This window comes from Zootoca vivipara, chromosome Z1 (assembly GCF_965207765.1).
Source record: "Zootoca vivipara chromosome Z1, rZooViv2.hap1.1, whole genome shotgun sequence".
Lineage (NCBI taxonomy): Eukaryota > Metazoa > Chordata > Lepidosauria > Squamata > Lacertidae > Zootoca > Zootoca vivipara.
This window is the reverse complement of record NC_142583.1, coordinates 60,432,200-60,453,910: the sequence shown is the minus strand read 5'-3', so window position 1 is coordinate 60,453,910 and position 21,711 is coordinate 60,432,200. Positions and strand designations below refer to the sequence as shown.

The 21,711-nt window shown below is 41.3% G+C and overlaps 2 protein-coding genes across 6 annotated transcripts in view; one reads left to right on the top strand and one right to left on the bottom strand.

Annotated features, from left to right (window-relative positions):
• Window positions 1-248: 248 nt before the first annotated feature.
• Window positions 249-16,741, top strand: NUDT9 (nudix hydrolase 9). 3 transcript variants are annotated; one of them, XM_035113699.3, is made up of 9 exons: window positions 249-543; window positions 2,780-2,954; window positions 6,700-6,936; window positions 9,618-9,713; window positions 11,235-11,321; window positions 11,899-12,010; window positions 12,532-12,678; window positions 13,149-13,233; window positions 14,103-16,741. In XM_035113699.3, the coding sequence occupies exons 2-9, from the start codon at window positions 2,827-2,829 to the stop codon at window positions 14,294-14,296; spliced, it is 1,086 nt and encodes a 361-aa protein (XP_034969590.3). In that variant the 5' UTR covers window positions 249-543; window positions 2,780-2,826; the 3' UTR covers window positions 14,297-16,741. The 3 variants fall into 3 exon arrangements, with proteins under 3 accessions (XP_034969590.3, XP_034969589.3, XP_088516687.1); XM_035113698.3 differs by having other exon boundaries at window positions 498-669; XM_088660561.1 differs by lacking the exon at window positions 249-543 and adding an exon at window positions 634-975.
• LOC132592676 (uncharacterized) overlaps window positions 16,733-21,711 on the bottom strand; it is a 28,293-nt gene continuing 23,314 nt past the window's right edge. For 2 of the 3 annotated variants that reach the window (XM_088660565.1, XM_088660563.1), the window contains exons 7-11: window positions 21,022-21,048; window positions 19,791-19,817; window positions 19,324-19,344; window positions 18,238-18,269; window positions 16,733-17,389 (exon numbers count right to left, since the gene is read on the bottom strand). In XM_088660565.1, coding sequence (XP_088516691.1) covers window positions 18,264-18,269; window positions 19,324-19,344; window positions 19,791-19,817; window positions 21,022-21,048 — 81 coding nt within the window. In that variant the 3' untranslated portion in view covers window positions 16,733-17,389; window positions 18,238-18,263. The remainder of the gene's footprint in view (window positions 17,390-18,237; window positions 18,270-19,323; window positions 19,345-19,790; window positions 19,818-21,021; window positions 21,049-21,711) is intronic. The other variant, XM_088660564.1, reaches the window with a different exon arrangement.

The window sequence follows — 21,711 nt, the reverse complement described above, 5'->3', positions numbered from 1 at the left end:
GGAACTGCGGCGGTATCCCTTTAAGAGGGTTTGCCACGTTCGTCACAGAGACCATAGAGGTAGAAAAAATGTAGAGCGGTACAAAACATGATTTTTTTGGCAAACCGCTCTCGGGTAGCTTTGTGGAGCTGGAAGGGACCCCCAGGGTCATCTAGTCCAACCGCCTGCAATGTAGGGAAACCTCCGTGGGTTCCGACCTATTGCTTATCCGCAACCTCTTGGATGGCGTGTGAGTCTATCCTTCTTCTACCTCTAATGTGTAGAAAGGCGAGAGGGCAGTTGGAAAGGTTTGACTCCTCGGAAGGGCCTGACGCCTCTCCTTCATCTGAAATCCAATCAGAATACGGGCGACGTGTGACGTAGGGCGTTTTTTGTTTTTGTTTTTTGAGGAAAGGTGACAGGCGACGTCAACATCGCCGCCTGCGCTGCCCTATCGACCATCCAGAGTAGGCGGGGCGAACGAGACGCCGCTAATCCCCCGGCTTCATTTCCCTGAGGGTTGCAAGGAGGCGGGATAAAGGACACAAGGGCGTAGCCCATTGGGTAAGGGCGGCGACGGCTTTTCTTTTCTTTTCTCGTCGCAGCCAATCACGGAGCAGAGATTTGCCTGACGGGGGCAACGGCGGCTTGGGAGGAAAAAAGGGCTGAGGAGAGGAAGCTTTGCGGGGGGTGAGTGCTGAGGAGAGAGCGAGAGGGGGAGGGGAGGCCGGGGATGCTGGTCCTCTCCCCCCCTCGCCAGTTCCCGCGCTTTTTTCCCGTATACTGTATAGATAAGGCGAATGTCAAAAATAAATGGCATGCGAACTGTATATAGGTTTAGGTTCTAGAAATATGTATGCAGAGACGCGTATACTGTATATGCGGAACAAATGTTACACGGGCGGCTCTTAACTAAACACACATTGATCTATCCCTCCCTTTCCTCTGAAGCGCAGAGCGCAAAGCCCCCGGTTTAGTCCACGACGACCCTGCGAGGTAGGCTCGCCTGACAGGAGGCAGCCCCGTGAGCTTTTTACGGCTGAGTGGGGGATTTCATATTTCCCTAAGATTTATATACACTGCCTGATAGTAAAACAAAAATCAGAATAGAACACCTCAGAGCAAAAAGATAAAACAACAAAACATATTTATGCCTCGGCTATTACTTCAATGCCTAGCTGTCAAGTTTTCCCTTTTCTTGCGAGGAAGCCTATTCAGCATAATGGAATTTCCCTTAAAAAGGGGAGAACTTGACAGCTATGCTTCAATGGATATTTATTCTGTTTATAGAACTGCTTCTATACCACCTAATTAAAATTAGTAGTAGTAATAATAACTCCTATGTTTATAACTGTCCTTTTTTTTTGGTAAGCTGCCTTTAGTCAAGGAAAAAGGCGGGGCGTAAATAAATGTATAACAATAATTACTTCAATGGATATTTATTTTGTTTATAGAACTGTTTCTATAACACCTAACAATAACAATCTCTATGTTTTAGCTGTTCTTATTTTTTTATTTGTAAGCTGCCTTAAGGCGGGGTGTAAATAAATATACTGTACTGTATAACAGTAATGATGATATATAGACTCAAATGCACCAGAAGGGAGATTCTGACTAAACATTAGGAATAGCTTTCCCTTAGGAAAACTATTGAGTATTTTTAAACAAGAGGTTGGATGGCCACCATCTACCAGGGATCCTTTGGCTGTGATTTCAGCATTGCAGGGGGCTGAATTAAATGACCCTGCGGGGTTGGGATCCTTCAAATGCTACAATGTTAATGAATATCAGGGTGTTTTACAAAGCAAAAACACAAGACTTCCTTTAAAAAAATGCAAATAGTTGTTGACTGGCTAGTCAAAAGTACAGTATGTCTGTCTGAATATAGTAAAGCAGCCTTCTTTGTTTATGGCTTTTATCCTGTATTAAAATGTTTCTGAACCCTCAGCGATGTTTAGAAGAATATTGCCATCTGCACCCTGCTGGTTACGATGCCAGATGTATAATGTTTCCAGATACACAGCTTTAATGCAGGTGCAAGAAAAGCTAAACTTGCTAGAATGTCCTCTTCAACTGTTAAAAGCACAAGGTTTCTTGCCCTGGTAACCCAGTATGAAAATGTCACAGTATAATTCAATGCCTATAAGTATAAAGTACTCCTAATAAAACAATTGCAAGTGTTCTGCTTAGTTGTAATTCAACACAATTTAACAGTTACGTAAAAACTGCAATACTGTACACTTTGGGGAGGGGGGCAGTGGGACAACAGTCCAACCCTGTGATATGTAAATGAAAAATATTGACTAATGTTAAGGATTTAAATCAGTGCTTTCTAATCTGAATGGTTTACTTAAATTGTCACAAAAACTAAGATGCTTGGAAGCAACTCCCATTGAACTCAGTGGGACTTACTCCTGGGTAAATAAGAATAGGATCGCGCTGCAATGCAGTCTTATTTCATTTCATACGTCGGGTGTATTTTGCAAAATGGCTTGTCCTAGATAAATAATGCAACAACTGATACTTGTGGAGTTTAAAATGCAGAAATGTGTTTTATCTTTGGCTACACAAGCCGAATCTTGGGGGCAAGTTTACTTTAATTGTTAACAGTGAATGACAATTTATATAAAATAAAGGTAAGATGTCTTACATAATATCCACAACAATACCTGCCTTCCGCCCTGTAATTTGTATATAGTATAAATTGCGAAGTCACTTGTCAGTTTGTCTTGTGGGGAATGAAGACCGGTCAATACATATTATGCTAAGATGTTTTCTATTTGGTCTCCTGACTTTCCAGGTTGCTCCACAACTGGTGGGCATTTCTCTTTGAGGTTACTGCATGGGATGGCAAGAGGTTTCCTGGCCGGGACGGTTACCGTGGTTTCTCTCACTGTGACTTTAACTGCTGTTGCTGCTAAGTCTTCTTCCTGCACTTACCCACTATTTCAAGCATCCAGGAATCTAGCCTACAGGTATTTGTCCCAGAGTTTAATATTATAGTCCTATTTTATACATAGATCAGTGAGCAAGGGCTCCTAAATGTGTGGGGAACAATGTCAGAATGAAAATGTTGGTAGCTTAATAGTTTTCACAGCCAACTTAATTAATAAAATGCATTTTAATTTTATATATTTTAAATGTAAGCATAAGGGTTTCTGAGTTATTCTAGCTAGCGCCTTTAAGCTCCTTGGCTAGAATGCTGAAAGGTGGGAGCAAGTTTGCTTCTTGGTGGAACAATTGCATAGCGGAAATGGAGCCTGCAACAAAATGTTGCAGTGTATTCTCTTCCCCCCCAAATAATATTTATTGATTTTCTAACATTACAAATTACAAATATTCACACACACACACACACACACACACACACACACACACAAAACCAGGAATTAAAACATAAAAAAGAAAAAAAACATATCTATTCTAACATTTTAATTAACATTGTAGACTTCCTCGATTCCCCTCACACTGGGTCCATTTTTAACTCCAAATTAAGCAATTTACATTTATTATCTTAAATCATTCTAACACATTTTTTCATTATCTCACAACTATTTCTATTATTAAAAGCATCGACTATCTTCCTCCCGTAATTTATCTTAATCCAAATCTAAATTTATTTTCCCATCCATCTATCCTCTATTTCTCCCCTTAGCCTCAAATTTATATCCAATTTTTTCCCATACATTCAAATATTGTTTCTTTTATCACAATAACATTTAAACACTTAAATCTAATTCAGCCCTCCCTCCCCTGGACTCAGGGTCTCTCAGATGAATCAGCCAGTTCCATAGGTCGTTCCAGTTTCGGGCCATCTTGATCAGTCAGAAAATAACATCCATTAATACTCCTCACCCCACTCCTACTCTTACACCACCTATCCACCACTCTCCCTTCTTCATCCCCTGCTGCCTCCCCAATTTCCTAGCTGTTGCACAATACCATCCAACTACATTTCCACTTTCCAGCCCTGTCTCAATTTTGATACCCCTTAAGTTCTGGCCCCAGCATGAGTCCAGTCTTCCCTCTCTCACTGGGAGGGCATTATTCCATGCCCTCCTTGATTGCTCTTTGAATCAAGCATGAGTCCTGTTCCCCTCCTCTCACTGAGGGAACAATGTTTCATGCAGCTTCTTTATCATCTTTAAATTCAATTACATTGTCCATGGCTGTTAATTGTTCGTCTTGCTTCTCTTCATACATTGTTGAGATTAGTCCTTTCTCACATTCCGCACAGTTCTGTTTTATTTTTTTAATCTGTATAGCATTCTGATGCAGTTCATCCCTAAAATCCAAAAGCAATTCCAAAAGTTCCTTTTGAAAGTCAATAAAGTCAGATGATGTTGTGTCTACTTACATCCTGGTCATCTCCAATTTCGTGGGAACAGCACAGATTACAGCAGGAAATGGCGCAGTTCGTATTTCCAATCTTCAGAAACAGAAATTATGCCCAATCTGGTTACAAACTCTCATTTTTAATTCTTCTTCATATCTTAAAACTCATATATCAATTTATGAAAAAAGCCTCTGTCAAACTTCTTATTCCCAATCTTATATTTTACGCTCTCTTCAATGTTGACAGTTTTCAAACTCAAAGAGGTAAACAAATTCCATCCTATTGTGATGTCATAATGGCGGCTCGCTGATCTCTCCAAGGACTCGACTCCAGCTTCCAGGGGGACTTTCCCCAGGCCAAATTAAAGAACCTTTACAGGGATTTTGCGGAATTCAACCTTTCTCCCCTTTACCCTGCCTTAGGGGGAAAGTTTTAAGTCCGATTTTTGGTGATTAAAAATTTCCTGTCAACTTCCCAGCTTCGGGCAAGTTAACTGCGTCTCAATTTGCTCAATGGGGGAAATCGACTTCCTCTTTTAATTTCCCCCGTGTCCAAATCATTTCAATTAATTTTTTAAAAAAATCCTTTTCCTTTACTCATGGTGTCCAATGTTTTCAAATCCTTTAAATCTGGAAAAATCCACTGCTCCACAGGCTGCCGGCTCGGAGCTTCACGTTGTGAGGGTAGCAGATTGACTCAAGGCACCACGTCTCCACTCCGCTCGCTCTCGGCTCCCTTAATAGGGCTTACCGGGGGACAGAGGAGACAGAAAAAGGTGCAGCTGAGTCCCCAAGTCTCCAGACCGCTCGATCTGGAGCACTTTCGGGGGTCCGCGGTGCTCTCACGGCTCCCCCCTCCCTCGCAGCGCTAGAGAATCTCGGAGCTCGAGATTCTCCCGCCGGTCAGCAATGGTGGTAGACCGGAAGTCCAAGTGTATTCTCACCTCCTAAAAGCAGTGCTCTTATTCAGGTCTCCAGCCACCACACCTTCCTCCAAGATACTCCATTCTCTCTCTCTCTGTCCCCTAATTGTCGTTTGCTGACTTTCTTTTCCAACTAACATTCAGTGTTCCATGGCTACTGATCATACACAGTGTTCATTAGTTCTGGTTACAGGTAGGTAGCCGTGTTGGTCTGGATCGAAGTAAAATAAAAAAAATTCCTTCAGTAGCACCTTAAAGACCAACTAAGTTTTTATTTTGGTATGAGCTTTCGTGTGCTCATTAGGGTGTTCATTAGGGTGGTGAGTTTTCCCTCAGGTGTGCATTTAACCTTCATGCATATACCACCTCCTTGTTTCACAGTGACTGTGCTTTGGCTGCAATCCTATCAGCACTCACTCATCGCTCAGTAGTAGAGGGAACAATATTGCCTTAAAAATGTATTTCCCTAACTAAAATCACTAGAAAGTTAGTTCTTCATTTTCATTTTTTTAAAGCTGATAATTCATTAAGGAATATTGGGTGGGGGTATTTGCTTATAGTCTTTATTCTTTTTCCCCCTTTTTGCAAATGATTTAAGTCATTTACTAAAGTGTCCCCATCCACTTTCCCCCCCTCTTTGAACCAACAAGCATTAGAAAAGTTCACCATGCCAGCCCTACAATACCCATGAGCACCATACTTGATATTTTATTTATAATGTGATGAAACTACAGTTTGGTTGATAAATCAACAGCTTGTGTAAGGAAATTTCCACCTTCATAGAATTATAGAATTGCAGGGTTGAAAGGGAGCACATGGGTCATCTAGTCCAACCCCCTTGCATTGCAGGAATCTTCAACCCAATTAAGATTAAGAGTCTCATGCTCAACCGACTGGGCCATCCTCCTGGGGAAGGATGAACTTTCCCCCCTTGCCCACGTTTTTTTAACAGTTGGTTATTTAGTACTTCAATCATACAAGATATGGAGTTTTCCTGGATGGCTATGGTACTTGATGGCATTTGTATGCAATTTACCAGGGGTCAGCAACCTTTTTCAGCTGTGGGCCGGTCCACCGTCCCTCAGACCATGTGGTGGGCTGGACTATTTTTTTTTTGGGGGGGGGAAATGAACGAATTCCTATGCCCCACAAATAACCCAGAGATGCATTTTAAATAAAAGCACACATTCTACTCCTGTAAAAAAAACCAGGAAGGGCCTACAAATAACCCAGAGATGCATTTAAAATAAAAGGACACATTCTACTCATGTAAAAACACGCTGATTCCTGGACCATCCGTGGGCTGGATTGAGAAGGCAATTGGGCCGCATCCGGCCCATGGGCCTTAGGTTGCCTACCCCTGCAATTTACTATGTATGAAATGTCCCAGTCCTGCAACATACAACATTACATCAAGTTTATTTCCCCTCTTTGTGTGCAACTCCTTCTATTTTTTCTACAGCGCATCTTCAGAAAGTTGGTTTCACAGCGAGGGTGCTAAAATGTCGAATTGTAAAGATGCAAGAGAAAATTTGCATAACAAAGCAAGGACCTCCCCATATCCAGGATCAAACATTCAGCGCAGCAGGGTTCCCAACGATAAGGTGGATTGGTCAACTGAATGGGAGGATTACAGCCCTGTGGAATATACAGCACAATCTGTTTTGGCAGGACCTAAGTGGGCAGATCCAGAAATTGGGTGAGCATTGTTGGTTGACCAATGGGGTGCAGTAAAAGGGGAGGGCTTGTTTTTGAGAATGACTTAGCTTTTGCTTGACTAAAAGTAAATGGTGGGCATAATATTTATGAATGTGACCATATATTGCCTTTGTTCTTAGTTATTAAAAAAAACTGTTGAAAGAGGATTTGTGTTTAGTTATTAAGATGGTTCTCCAGGGAGGCTGCTGAATACAGTTCCAGTTCAGGTTTTTTATGCCCCAAGACTTAAATGGGACTTAAATTTTGGACTAAGGGAGCCACAAATGCTGCAGTTAGAATACGCAGTGCTTGAGCTCAGCATTGTGGAAATAGCTTGCTGAACAGATTTTGGCACTTAAAGGGTAAATTTTCGAATCTTGTTGACATGTAGAAATTTAGCTGTGTTCATTGTACTTCTAACTGTAGTTATATCAAGGGCAGCAAATATTGTCTTCAAGGTTTGCTAATGCACACATGCTTTCTGACAGTGGCAGGGAGTCTTCTTTCTTTCGCGATCACTCGTAGCCGAGTAAGATTATCTTCCATGAATACAGTCTTAACAGTGAGTCCGTAAGTGACTGTGGAAGCCAATTCTGGATCCACACAGCCTTCCACAGTGGGGACATATGTTTCCGGGCAGGAGTTGATCATGGTGAGGGTTTGCCAAACCATTCTCTTAGCACCATTGCCAAACCATTCTCTTAGCACCATTCTCTTAGCACGTTTCTCCCTTTTGTCCTGGGTTCCGAGCGTCTTCAAAGTCCATGACACCTTTGGTGAGAGTGGCAGGGAGTAATGAAGGCTCAAGGGGGAAGCCCTCCCTTCTGCTTGGTGAGTTGGCACTGCCACTTAATCCTTCCAGTTGTTAACTAGCAGCTAAATAAAATATAGTAGCAGCAGCTTTGGATAAGGTGCTTCCTTTGTTTTATTTAGTCTGGTAGTAGCAAACATATTAATAGGCATGAATACAATTCCATAGGAATTGTGCTGAGATCCTACAAATTAACCGAAGTGTTTAATTTTGATATGGTGGGATTAGGGAGGCTACCCACAGTAGCAAAGTTAAGCACTTTATAAATTTGTAGGACTTGTTCACAATCAACAGATGCAAAAGTAATGGATGCATTCCTTAAATTTATCATGCATCTAATATTGTATATATTTATTGTGTCATGCCCTTTTTCAGAGGTTCTGGAAGGAAGAAAACACATTTTTAAGAAGTTCATAAAAAATCATTGCATGCTTGTGGGATAATCTGAACAGTTAGCGTGAGTCCACATTCAGCACCATCTGCTATGCCATACTGGTAGCCTTAAACTTCCACCTTACTTTCATTTATTTTGCTTCATAAAATGTATAGACCACTTAGTTGTAAAAAACAACAACCCTCAAAGCAGTTTAAAAACCTTAAGGAGATTTACTAACTTAATTCCAGAGCACCAAGTAACAAATTGAAACACGAAGGTCTTACTTTACTAGAAGTAAAGTTATAAATCTAGTCTTCTCTTGGTTTACATAATGGAGTTGTTTATCATCCATTGTCCTGCATGTACTGAAAGCTTCTTTGCAGGCCAGGGTGACAACTGAGCCCAGCTGTACCCCTTGGCTGTATCCCAAAGAAGTCCTTTGCCCCTTTCATGTAGCATAGCTACCTAGTGTTCCCAGATTTTAGTACCTGCAATGCTAAAAATAAGCATGATTTGAAAGAAGCCAAATATTAGCATTGTTTTAGTGCAAAATCAATGCCATGATGACTTATTCTTTTGAACCATAAAATAACCAGAGGTTTTACCCCCGTTGGCTCTCTGACTGCATGAGAAAATCAAGAGACGGTCAACGATCAAGCAGCTGCCAAATGTTTGCCAAATAAGCTTTGGCCTTGGGCTACAAACTTCTTTATGTAAGGGCTAAAGAAGGCGACACCTTTTGTCTAAAAAAGATAGGTCAGGTGTGCACACGCTTGAAAGCAGAATGCTTCTTCCACCTACCTGAAACTCTAGGCTGTCCATGCTAAGCTTTAAATGCAGCCTTTTAACTAAGTTTTCTGTAACTGGCATCTGTCCAGCAATAAAAAATGAAAGTCTGCCCTGCATCATTGCAACAGGTAGGCTAGGCAGGTAGGCTAGACAGGTAGGCTAGACAAAGACAGCATGTGATATAGGAGTGAGTTGCAGTATCCAAGCCAAGGTGCCAGGCTATGCTAAAAAAATGAACCTTAAGTGAAAGCACAAGGCATATATTAGTGCAGAGTTCCATAGGATAAACATCACACACACACACACACACACACACTCATGTACAAGAATACCAAAAGGATAACACACGCCACTTAAGACCTATTCTTTCCCCTGCAGCCATCCCAAAAAGAGTACCCCAACAATAGTCCATTTCCCTACATACCTGCACACCACAAACTTTTCCTAACAGTTGGCACACAAAGTCATGCCAAGCACATACACAGCACATGAAGGTAAATGGATATCACAGAGAAGCACAAATGAAAGGAGCAAGCCAAAGAGCACACACAGCAATGCAAAAACAGGCTGACTAGGATTGGGCTGCCAAATTGTGATCCTGAACACAGCTAATGTTGGAAATAAGTTCCATTGAAACTGGGATGTTGCTAATGCACATTGAAGGGGCTTTAATTGTTTCTTTCACTATTATTATTTTCTTGAAAAGGGTGAAAAACTTTTCTCCAAAGTTCAATGAGAAGGATGGACAAGTGGAGAGGAAGAGCCAAAATGGTTTCTATCATGTGGAAAATGGGAGGCCCAGGTATTTGACATTCTGTGTTGGTTCTTGTGCATGCATCAAAAATCTGTGTGTGAGTGAGTGAAAGTCTTGATCTGATCACATACCTTAGCAGAAATAACCTAAGAGGTTAGCACTGATTCACTGGTTCTGAATCCTGGTTGCCTGTCTGCTAAAAATGTGTGTCCAATACATATTTGCAAGTTTCCAAAAAAATTTCTGAAGCCTTGATTGCCATTAGGACCATGGGTTTAAAAGATAATTAAAAGAGCATAACTTCAACCAGTATTGCTTTTTTGTGAAAGGCAAATTAATGGTTGTTATGTGGCCCAAGTGTAAACAATGAAGCAGGAAGAAAAGGTTTATCTTATGCTGTTTCATAGCTCCTTGAGCTGTCCTTGATAATGTTTTTCTTAACTTTGTATTTAATGTAAACCAAATTATATATTATTATTCCTCAAAAATTATATTCAGTACTTCAGCATTTAAAAAGAAAACACTGAAACTACTACATGCTTTTAAAATGCATTCTAAAAATAATGAGAATATAAGAAAAACATCTCTAACAAAATCTTGAATACTCTGTAAGCCATTTGTTCCCAAACAATCTCCCCTCCCTGCCTATTGTAGCAATTGTAATGCAGTGTGCTAGATGCTGTATTTAATTGCTTCTTTTATTTCTTACATTGTATTTTATAATAATACTATTTTCATCCCATACATTGTAATACAACAAAAACATATGAAAAATAAGATGAACGATTAAAATGCAATTAAAAAAAATCCTACAGACCACAGTTTGGGAGCCCCTGCAATAACTCTGTCATAACACTGTTTTGTTAAATATTTTTAAAATACATATGCTTCGAAGACCTATTTTGGGTCCACATGCCCAGTAGGATTCTGGTCTTTGAGCAATAGATCCACCCCACTCCCAATTCTGTATCAAAGACTGCATTTGAAAGGCTTCCATGTTTCAAAAGTAGTGTGCTAATGTGACGAGTATAGGACTCCTTTGAGTTGTTTATGACTCAATTAGGAGCCACTAAATGCCGCCCGGCACGCTTTCTCTAGCGCCTCTGCTCCGTAGACCCGGGCTTAGCAGTAAAATAGCAGAGTTCTCCTTTTTCCTTTCTCACGCACAGCGGTAGCTTGTATAGCCTTTGGATAAAAAGCTTTTTAAGAACACACAGAGTCCGAGGTGTTCTAATAACTACTGAAGTTTATTTTACAGAGAAAATAACAAACGACCTGGTGAGCTCGCAGACATCTTGCGACCGTCTCCCAGGCAAAATCGAAACCAACTGTTACACAAAGAAATGCTTCCAGTACATTCTGTAACATGATATCTTCCTCAGTGGTCAGGTGCTACACAGTTAACCCCTTGGTTACCTGTTACTCCTCACAGCTAAGTGGTCTTTGGTTAAGAGGGGGCATTGCTGTTCAAGAAAGATGAGCTGCAATCTTCTTTGGCCATGTGGAACTTAAGTTGTGTGGGCCTTTGGATCATATCCAGGCATTCATTTGTGCTCTGTTATTTTTCAGGAATCCTGTAGGCAGGACAGGAATAGTGGGCCGAGGTCTCTTGGGGCGTTGGGGACCAAATCATGCTGCAGATCCTCTTGTAACTAGGTAAGTAATATCATTCCAGATGATGTGAAAGGGGAATATTTTACATTCAAGTCAATATGTGAAATTTTAAAAATGCTGATCATGACATGCTTCTAATTCTGCTTTAAGATGACTTAAAAACTATATGGAAGCAATTGCTATATTGCCTGAGCCCCCACAATGCATCTTTGCTGAGCGGATCCAAGGTTTCCACATTCATTTCAATTATTCCAATGCTCTGGGTGGGTTCAGACAGAATACCAAACCATGGAACTGTATGAATGAACCCAGAGCTCACACCCTTTCTCCTTCTTTCTCTTCATTTCCTCTCTTTACCTCCCTCACTTCCAGTTCAGCAGCAAACCTTACATTTGCAACTGCAACAAAATCTGGCAAAACATAGTTCAGAAGTAGCAGAAAATCATGGCTTGCAGCTAAATTGCAAGCAAGAGAATCTGAGCATGTGGTATGAGTGGGAAGCACGCCGGCATTGGGCTCATAGCTATGGTTTGACGTTACATTTGAAGCGGTGTTTTCCTGCATGTCTTGAGCTGAACCACAGATTAATCTCTCCCCCCCCCCCGGTTACTCTTTGCAGGTGGAAGAGAGACGGCAGTGGCAATAAAGTAGCTCACCCAGTGTCTGGCAACAGTATCTTGCAGTTCATTGCAATCAAAAGGAAGGACTGTGGGGAATGGGCCATTCCAGGGGTGAGAAGAGAGAATTGACAGAATTGGCTTTCAAAAATGTGCTGGCCTCCAAAAGACTCTGTGTGTGTGTGTGTGTGTGTGTGTGTGTGTGTCACAGCTCCCTTTCTTGCTAAGCATTTGAAGGATTACTAAAATCTTCACCTTTTTCATCCTGAGGGCCACATTTCCTTCTGAGGGCCGCACACTAGCTCCTATGCACACCCCTCTGTATTTATTCCTGCATTGCAGGGGGTTGGACTAGATCCCTTCCAACTCTATGATTCTAACAACACTCAGCAGCTGGCTATTGTTACATGGCATATTAGGCCATGTAAGAGCATAACTGACATGTCGAGAGAACTGTCATCAGATATCTCCATTGTTTTTCATTTTTTAAACTATCATCTGCCACTATCATATTTCATATCATCCCTGCCTCACCCCCTGATGTCGTTTTTATAATGATAATCACCCTCCCTTACAAAGGGAAAGCATCCAGCCTCTAAAGGGTAGATGTAACAGGTGACAATGTTTTATTTTAGGGCATGGTAGACCCAGGGGAAAAATTGTCAGCTGCACTAAAGAGAGAATTTAGCGAGGAGGCCTTGAACTCCTTACAGAAAACTGAGGCCGAGAAGGAAGAGATGGAGAAACAACTGAATAGGCTGTTCAGTCAAGATTACTTTGTGGTGAGTGCCCTCTCTGCTCCTGTTATAATTTTGCAAGCCCATTAAATATTACATGCAGAGGTCGATGAAACTCTTTTCAATTACATTTCAAAGAGTAGCAGCTTCTTATTAAGCAGCTTTTGGTAGCAGGAAGTATAATAACCTTTAATGGACTGATTAAAATAATCAGTGTACAATATTCTCTCCACCCTGTTTTTAGTACATTTTAAAGAAAAGTGCTTTTAAAAACTGCCAGTGGCAAGCATACATTAAATGGCATTTCCCTTGTTCCAAGACATTACCTGATGCGACTGAAGCATGCATCATTCAAAAACAAATATTTTTTCTTTAAATTTCCCATCTCAAATGCACATTTATGCAGATTTATTTAGTTGACAAACTCACATGATTAGCTGCCTAAGACTTCTTTAATTGGGCAAGAGCCCAAATGGTAAACAGGACAGTTGCCAGCCTGTATCTTGGCTTTCCAGGTATACAAAGGGTATGTGGATGATCCTCGGAACACAGACAATGCTTGGATGGAGACAGAAGCCGTAAACTACCATGATGAAACTGGTGAGTAAGGGATGCTGCCTTCCTTGTTTTGTGGTCACACCCATTGTCATGTTGTTGGAACAAGGGTGGGGAACCTGTGGCCTTCAGACATTCTGCACAATTCTCAGCACGAGCCAGCATGGCCAGTGGACAGGGATGATGGGAATTGTAGTCCAACAGCTGGAGGACCACAAGTTCCTCATCTCTGTTAGAAGATGGGGAGGATGATAATTATTTTTCCAGTTGCTAACCTTTTTTTTTTGGCACATTCTTGACTATAGGAATATGGAGGATGACAGAAAAAGAAATTGAAGTAATACATGAATACCTAATTGTTGGCACACTTACCTGTGCATTGTTATGCTAGTATATATACTTTTAAAGTTCAATGCTAAAAACCAAAAAAAGGTTCCTGATGATTCAGGAGTGTTTCTTATAGTGGCACATGGGTACCATTGCACAAAAAAAATGTCATCTTGTCATTTGTTGCTTTAAGTTTCAAGCAGCCTTTTATGTTTCTGTATACCAAACCAGTCTATTGGTTTATCTACCGTAGCTCAGTATTGCAGTGGCTCTTCAGATACTTATCTTTCCCAGCTCTAACTGAAGATGTTAGTGATGGAAACTGTGACCTCCTGCATGCAAAATATCACCAAAGCTATCACCCTTCCTTTGTGTTCAAGTCTGATTCCTTGGGACAAGGTGGGCTGTCAAATCTACCGAAAGTATGAGAACCTCTGTCACAAGAGTGTTCAGTGAAAAGAACTGTTTACTTATGTGCTTTGCCGTGGAAGCTGTCATGGGGTACACGTCCTGGTGGAGGATTTAATGGGTTGTGCTTTGGGTTAAATGGAGTCACACTAATGCCAGAATCTCTCTTTGCATAACAGGTGAAGCAATGGAGAACTTACACTTGGAAGCAGGAGATGATGCTGGGAAAGTGAAATGGGTTGACATTGGTGAAAAGCTGAAACTCTATGCCAGTCATGCTGACTTTGTCAGGCTTGTAGCAGAGAAAAGAGGAGCACACTGGAGGGAAGATCCTAACCTGGTTTGCTGTGATGGGGCTGAGATCAAGGCCTAAACTAAAGCCTAAACATGGCTGATAGAAGTTTAGGGATAGAATGGGGTGTTAATGCTGCTTGGGTTAGAGAATGAGTTGGTCTCTAAGGGGCTACTGGAAGGATTTTTTTTTTATTTTGAAGAATTAGATTACTGATGTATGGATGCAGAACCTGCAGCCCTTCAGATTTGTTGGATTCCAGTTCCCATCAGCCCCATCCACCATGTGCCAATGGGCAGGGCTGATAGGAGTTGTAATCCAACAGCATCTAGAGTTTCACAGCTTCCTCATCCTTGTTTTATAGCCACAAAGGATGGGCAGCCAAATTTAAGTGAAGCTAAATCCCCATTCAATTTTCCAATGAAATAAAATCCGTGTGACTTCTAAATGTCTAGCTTTGGCTGAACAGTGCCCTCTCTTTTTATCAAGAAATATTGCTAAGGTATTCGATAACACATTCTGCATCCATTATACGTAAATAAAAACATGTATAAGAGTTTGATTTTTGTTGATAAACAGGAGTGTTGGGAGGCATTTTACAATTATAAAAATTAACAGCCGCAATCTGTTTTACTTCCTGTTATGGAAGTAACCCTTTAGTGTCAGCACTTAATATTTATTTGCCATAATCAGGAAGCGATTTAGGTTGCGCTCCTATGCATTTAATCTGGGAATAAACCCCATTGAACCCAGAGGGACTTGCTTCTGAATAAATCATGCACAGAATTGCATTGTGTGTCTTTAAGTCAGAATCTGAATGATCTCTTGCTCATCATACAAAATAAGCCGCCATACTATTGTTGTTTTTACCACACTGATCCTAGTCTTTGTAGAGAAGGGAAAAGAGATCTTTGGTATAATCACAAAGAAAATGTAATATAAAATTTGACCCAGTAGCCTATGATTGAGGAAAGAGAGTAAATACTATGTTTTAAAATATTTACTTGGATGAATGAAACGCACCTCTAGGCTTAGCTCATATTGGAATGAAACACTCCAGTAAGCTTATCTTTTATTGCCATTTCCAATTTTTTAAAAAAGACTGGAATCCAAAAAGCTCTTTTAATTATTCTCGTTTCCTGTACTGGCTGAGCTTTCACTGTTTTGGCCACGGGAGAATATTCTGATATACAGGAACTGGTTGTTTTAGTGTTTGAACAGAAGCTCTCTGACTCCAGTAACAGAATATTCTTGATTGAAACCACCAGCAGTTTAGAAACTTGCTTTCAAGCACTTAATATTTCCACCACCAAAGTGATTGTAAACTACCTTGGACCACTCTGAAGAATATCTTTGCCTCTGAGCCACTGTTGGAGTGTCTTCATGCCATGGCCTTCTTAAAGGTCATTATACTTTGGAACCATCCCTGTAATGACAAAGGCTTATCAGCAAATCACCAATAACGCTAGCCTTTTATGCTAGCCAGCTTCTCATTGGTCATATTTGTAATGCTTAGTTTTTTTCTTATGAACCTTTGGCTAAAGTTTGGGGTGGCTGTTCATTATGTACCCTTCTATTTGTTATGTCAACCTGCCAATATTTTCTGAAACACATGAAGCGATTTTATTCTTTGACTTCTGAATAAATTGCACAGCAGCCACAGTTTCTGGCATGCCTTGCCTTCTGCGTATGTTATCTGTTTTTGCTTTGCTCTGACAGGCCCCAAAGCACCATTTCCCAACAATCGTGCTTCCATCCCGGAGTCCTGACTCTGGACAAATGGGAGGGCAAAATGCTGGAATACAATATAGCTCATCAAGCAGCACAACTGGACACCTTCATCTGCCCCAGCTGCAACAAAATGTGCAGGTGCTGCAAACGTCCAACAGCTTGACCTCATCCCCAAAGGCACACTGCTCTGTTGGCTCCCGAGACAGATTGATGCCAACAAAATCCTGCCATTGTAAGGAGAATGCATGCTTATCATCCTGGGATCTGGTATTTAATCTTTTTGAATGTGAGATGGCCTCCATTTATTCCAGAAGAAAAATTAACCCAGATATCGAATGTTTGGGAAATGCTGATATAATAAAACCATCTGGCTCGCACTTTATGCTAAGGTTTATTAAACAATTTTTTGTATTAAGTGTTATATATAAATCCTGCACAGCAGCTTAACAATGGTTTGTTTACAATATGAAGTGCTTAGCTTATGAACCTTGATTTGTTTTAAGCATGGCTTGGCACTATGTGAGAATGCAATCCCATTCCTTAACCATAGGGGTTTGTGGGGTTGTTTTTTGGCCTCAGACATTCATCAAGCTGCCAAGTCCTGAGCAGCTAGAAAACAAGTCATGGTTTGTTCAGTCACTTGTGGAATGACACATTGTTAATTGTGATTCATTAAGGAAACCACGGCTTACTGTTATGTGCAAACTAGGCCAGCATTGTGATTAGGCTTTGTCAGAAGCTACTGAATCTACATGGAAGAGAAAAAAAACAGACCATAAACATAAATTTGATGTGCTCATTTGTATTCTTTATTCATGCAATTTTTAAAGGGAATACGCCTCCCACTTTCCAGCAAGAAATATAAAAGATATTGTGGGCTGGGTACTGTTAGTTACATCTTAGTACCGTGGGACTTAAGTTAGTCATAACTATTTTTTCTCATTGATTGGAATGGAATTAAAACACAATTAACTGAAAGTGACCTATTTGACTGAAATTTGTTAAGCGAGACATTTCAATCACTTACTGAGGCAGAACAGCAGACCAAAATTTATGCATTTCTATCTATTTGTTACACAATACAGCATTCATACATTTATCATCTTTAGTGGTGTTAACGAACTTTGAATCCATAGTTAAAACAGTGGTCTTTTCTTTTAAAAATTGACAATTTCAAAATGGAACTGTCAGTGCTTACATTTACCCAATCAAATATGAACACTGGTTAGATTAGAAACTGATGCCTTTATATTGCATTAGGTGAAAACAATTCTTCACAAGAGATGACAGATGGTGTATCATTGTCAAAAAAAGAAAGTACTATTACTTAAAGCCATTTAAAGTAAATAACTGCCATTCAAGATGCATACAAATGTGGCTTGAAGACTGCAGAAGGGAAGTAAAAGCAGACATGGAGCACATCCTTCATGTTCTTGCTGTCACCTTTAGAACACAAAAATCAGATTTGAAGCTGAATGAATCTGTTACAACTGGGTTTAAAAAGCATAGGCAACAACTCTTCTTCTTTTTTGCAAGATCCCATCAATCTACTCTGCTTCACTCTGTAGTAGAGCATACACTTTGAATCTAGAAGATCCCAGATAGGGTTATGAAAAAGACCTCGGCTGAAAATTCTAAAGAACCATTGCTAGTTAATGTATACAATATTGAGCTTGATGGACCAATAGTCTGGTTGTGTGTTCCTGTGAGAAGAGATTTACAAGCTTCTCTGTCACTTGCAGGGCCGGCCCACCCATGAGGCAAGGTGAAGCAACCGCCTCAGGCGGCAGGACCCACAGGGGCAGCAGATGTAGATCTTTATTCTCCTGTTCCTGGTGTAGATCTTCACTCATTCCTTCTTCCCTGGCGGGGAGGGGGATGCCATTTTGTGGTTTTCCTCTGACATAAAAAATGTCTTGGGCTGGCCCTGGTCACTTGTCTCATTGTGCTACAAATCTGCTCTCCAAGGATATAATTCAGCCAAAGCAAAGTCCTTGAAAATCCCATTGGTTTCTGTTTCTCTCACTGAAAGCCATGGGACACCCAGCCCAATTTTATGCATTTTTACTTGGGGGGTACAATGAAACCTGCTGTCAGGTATATGGAATATGATTGTAGCCTTAAGCATTTTTAAACATTCACTGGAATGTGTCCTGAATAAGTGAGGGAAGTTGGCACACATGATGGGATGCTGTACAGGTTTTGACATACTAGTATTAAACATAAGCATTTCATAAAGCATTTCATAAAGACATGAAACGGAATTTGTCAACAAAACACTTGGTACATACCGCAGGAGGGTATATCAGCTGGGATGCTATTTCTGTTGAAGAAAGTAATGCTTCATTGATTAAAAGTTCTTATTATTGTCTTGGAAAATGTTTAGTAAGGCCAATTCTGGGGTCATTTCTAATGTTTGCTTGGTTATTTTAACCTCTCTCACCACCAAAGGAACACAAGGGAACAACAAAGAACCTGCACAAGCGACGCTGACACCCCCCCCCCCAAACGTATATTAAGTAAAATAGAAACACCGTCACCTGACCCCCCATCTACTTCTATCCCTCTCTTTCTTCCCAATGTCTCAACAAATGAAACTGATTTGGAAACATGTTATGAGAGACATTGCATATATTTCTGTAAATCAATAAAATCTTTAATAATAATAATAATAATAATAATAATAATAATAATAATAATAATACAGAAAGTATGTAGGCAGAATCTGCTCAGTTCCCAATGTCTGATTCTGGTCCCTAGTAAAACTCTGTCCCAGTTTAGATGATGTTTCAAAGCTTCATCCACCACGGCCCTGGGTGGTTTATTATCCCATCATTCAGTTCATCAGTTCAGATGTAATGGGGAACTCTGGCTTAACACAAGCCATGAAGGAAGGAGAGTAGGGAGTACTCAGCCCTGAGGCTCATTCATAAACCACGATTTCCTCATAATACTATGTTATGCTTTTTGAGATGATGTTGGGGGAAGCCTATAGGAGTTCATACACATGCTGTAGTGGTTTCTTTAGGCCTCCTCTCCTTAGGGCATAGAATCATAGGACTGAAAAGTTGAAAGGGACCACAAGGGTCATCTAGCACAACCCCTTGCAATGCCCTGCAATTTGCCCAATGTGGGGCTTGAACCCACGACCCTGAGATTAAGAGCCTCATGCTCTACTGACAGAGCTACAGCTACAGAACAGGTTTTACCTGGGAAAGGTATGGGACAAGCATGGCTGTGGATGAGGGGCATAGAAACTGAACCTTGAGGTGGAAGCAAGGAGGCCATGGCCCTGGGTGCACAATTTTGAGGGAAACCAGCCCCCCTAGACGCCAGCTGGTTGTTATTAGTACTGATAGAAGTATAAAAATACTTACCCCCACAACAGGTGTGAAGCCCTAAAAATGTATAAGACAGTAAGACTCTTGAAAAGCATTTAACATGAATCTTGGTAGCCTCCAAGAAAGGTGTGGGCAGATATCAGGCAGGAAGGAATCTACTTTCTTTGGTCCCCACTTCCCGAACCCAGAAATCCACCAATAGAACCATGTGCAAAAAACATTGATTCACCTCCAGGTACCTTCCCTGGTACTCGGAAGGTACCCGTCCCACTTCTGAAATTACACTTGAAAGTAGTATTCCACTGTAGCCAATGGAATAGGTCGCAGTGTGTGACTGGTCATTGCGTGTGGTCTGCAACAGTTTCTCCAGATCTCAAATGTGTCCACGGTCCTCAAGAGACCCAAACCCACTCATACAATCAGGCAATCATTCAAAGACCTCTGAGTTTCCCCTTGGATCTCTGACTATGGAAATATGATGCAATGAAGATCAATGAACTTACCGCCCCAGGAATTCCAGGATAAGGGATCTAGAGAGAGGCAAAAAATCAGTACACTGCATTCTTGTAACAGAGGTCAATCACACGGTTATTTGGTGAACATTATGGGCCAATTCCCACAGTGCAGTGTAGCTATGCCCTCCACCTGCCCCCCCCCCCCGCCCCTGTGCTACGATCTAGTAACAATGATGAACAGTAAATTGTCTTGCATGACGAGGTTGCCCGAAATCCCCCCAAATAACTCACACCAGGACACTTAATTTTGGTTTGGGTTTTTGGCATTATTTTGGCCACAACTTTATTTAATTACAATTATTTAGTTGAGTGTTGGCTTAGGCTTTTGGTTAAACCAACTGTCCCCCGCTTTGGGACAGGACCAATTTCCATCTGCCCGTAGGGGCAGGACCATTTCCATCTGACCACTTGGGTCAGGACCATCACCATCTGTCCAATTTGGACAGGACCAGGCTCCGACTTCCCCACGCGTAAAGGGAAGTCAAGTAAACACCCAATGGGAGAGGAGGTAGCTGTGCCCAGACATTCCTCCCTCTTGTCCATGAGTGTTCCCCAAGGCTCAGTCTCTGTAAAGAGGCCCCCCAGCCCCGCCATTTGACGGGGATGTAAGGACGAGAGACAAAGCCCCAGGATTCCTTTAACGGAATGCTTCTATATGGAGCAATGTTAAGAAGAGGGTCGACATGTAGATGCCACACCCCTCCTCCAACAAATTAATTAACCAAAAGCCTAACCACCAACCTAACAAGTTGTGACGATTTGCTTATCAGTAGGCAAAAACCAAATGGCAAGGCCAATCAGCCAGATGGCAAAATTCCTACTGGACCCCTGAATATAGGCAACCCCTAGAAAGGCAAAGCAATGTCAGGCTAACACCTTAAGACAAGCGGCAGGTGGGAGGGAGATTCAAAACCAGCACGAGTGAGTGACCAAATTCAAAAGATGCCAGGAATAAATAGGGGGCCCATTAGCCATTAGGGTGCAGATCCCCAGCACCCACCCAAACCAGGAGGATTTCTACATCCCTTCCGCAACCCGCATTATCTTTGATTAGATAATGTGCTTTGCGTGACGAGGATACCCGAAATCCCCCCAAATAACTCACACCAGGACACTTAATTTTGGTTTGGGTTTTTGGCATTATTTTGGCCACAACTCTGAGTTTCCCCTTGGATCTCTGACTATGGAGATATGATGCAATGAAGATCAATTAACTTACCGCCCCAGGAATTCCAGGATAAGGGATCTAGAGAGACGCAAAAAATCAGTACACTGCATTCTTGTAACAGAGGTCAATCACACGGTTATTTGGTGAACATTATGGGCCAATTCCCACAGTGCAGTGTAGCTATGCCCTCCACCTGCCCCCCCCCGCCCCTGTGCTACGATCTAGTAACAATGATGAACAGTAAATTGTCTTACCAGAACTGGGCCACCAGCAGCTCCAGCTCCAGGGTTCACCAAGAGTTCAATCATATAAAGTTTGGTTTCAAATACTGGCTTTCTATATCAGAGAGCTGCCATAATGCTATGGCAACGAGGAATCAATGAGACCACCCACTTTAGCTAAAGTATTTACAACACCGATGCAGAATTTGATGAGTAGTGTTGTTGTCTTGGTGCATTTTATTCCTTCCCATCTCTTAGATTCGGGGAGTAACCCAGAGAAAGTAAATGACATTCCACAATGCAATCTTAGCCATGTTTGCTCAGAAAGTAACTCCCACTGAGTTCACAGGGGCTTTTCCTTCCAGGTAAAAAGGTATAACATTGAACTCAATGTGGCTTACATCTGAGTAGAGAGGTTTTGATTATTGTGCTGCAAGTGCGGTCATTCAATGATCGAAACTGACGTTACTTGATTGGTGCTCTTTGGAATCCCCACAAAGAAGTCTGTTCTGAAATTGGT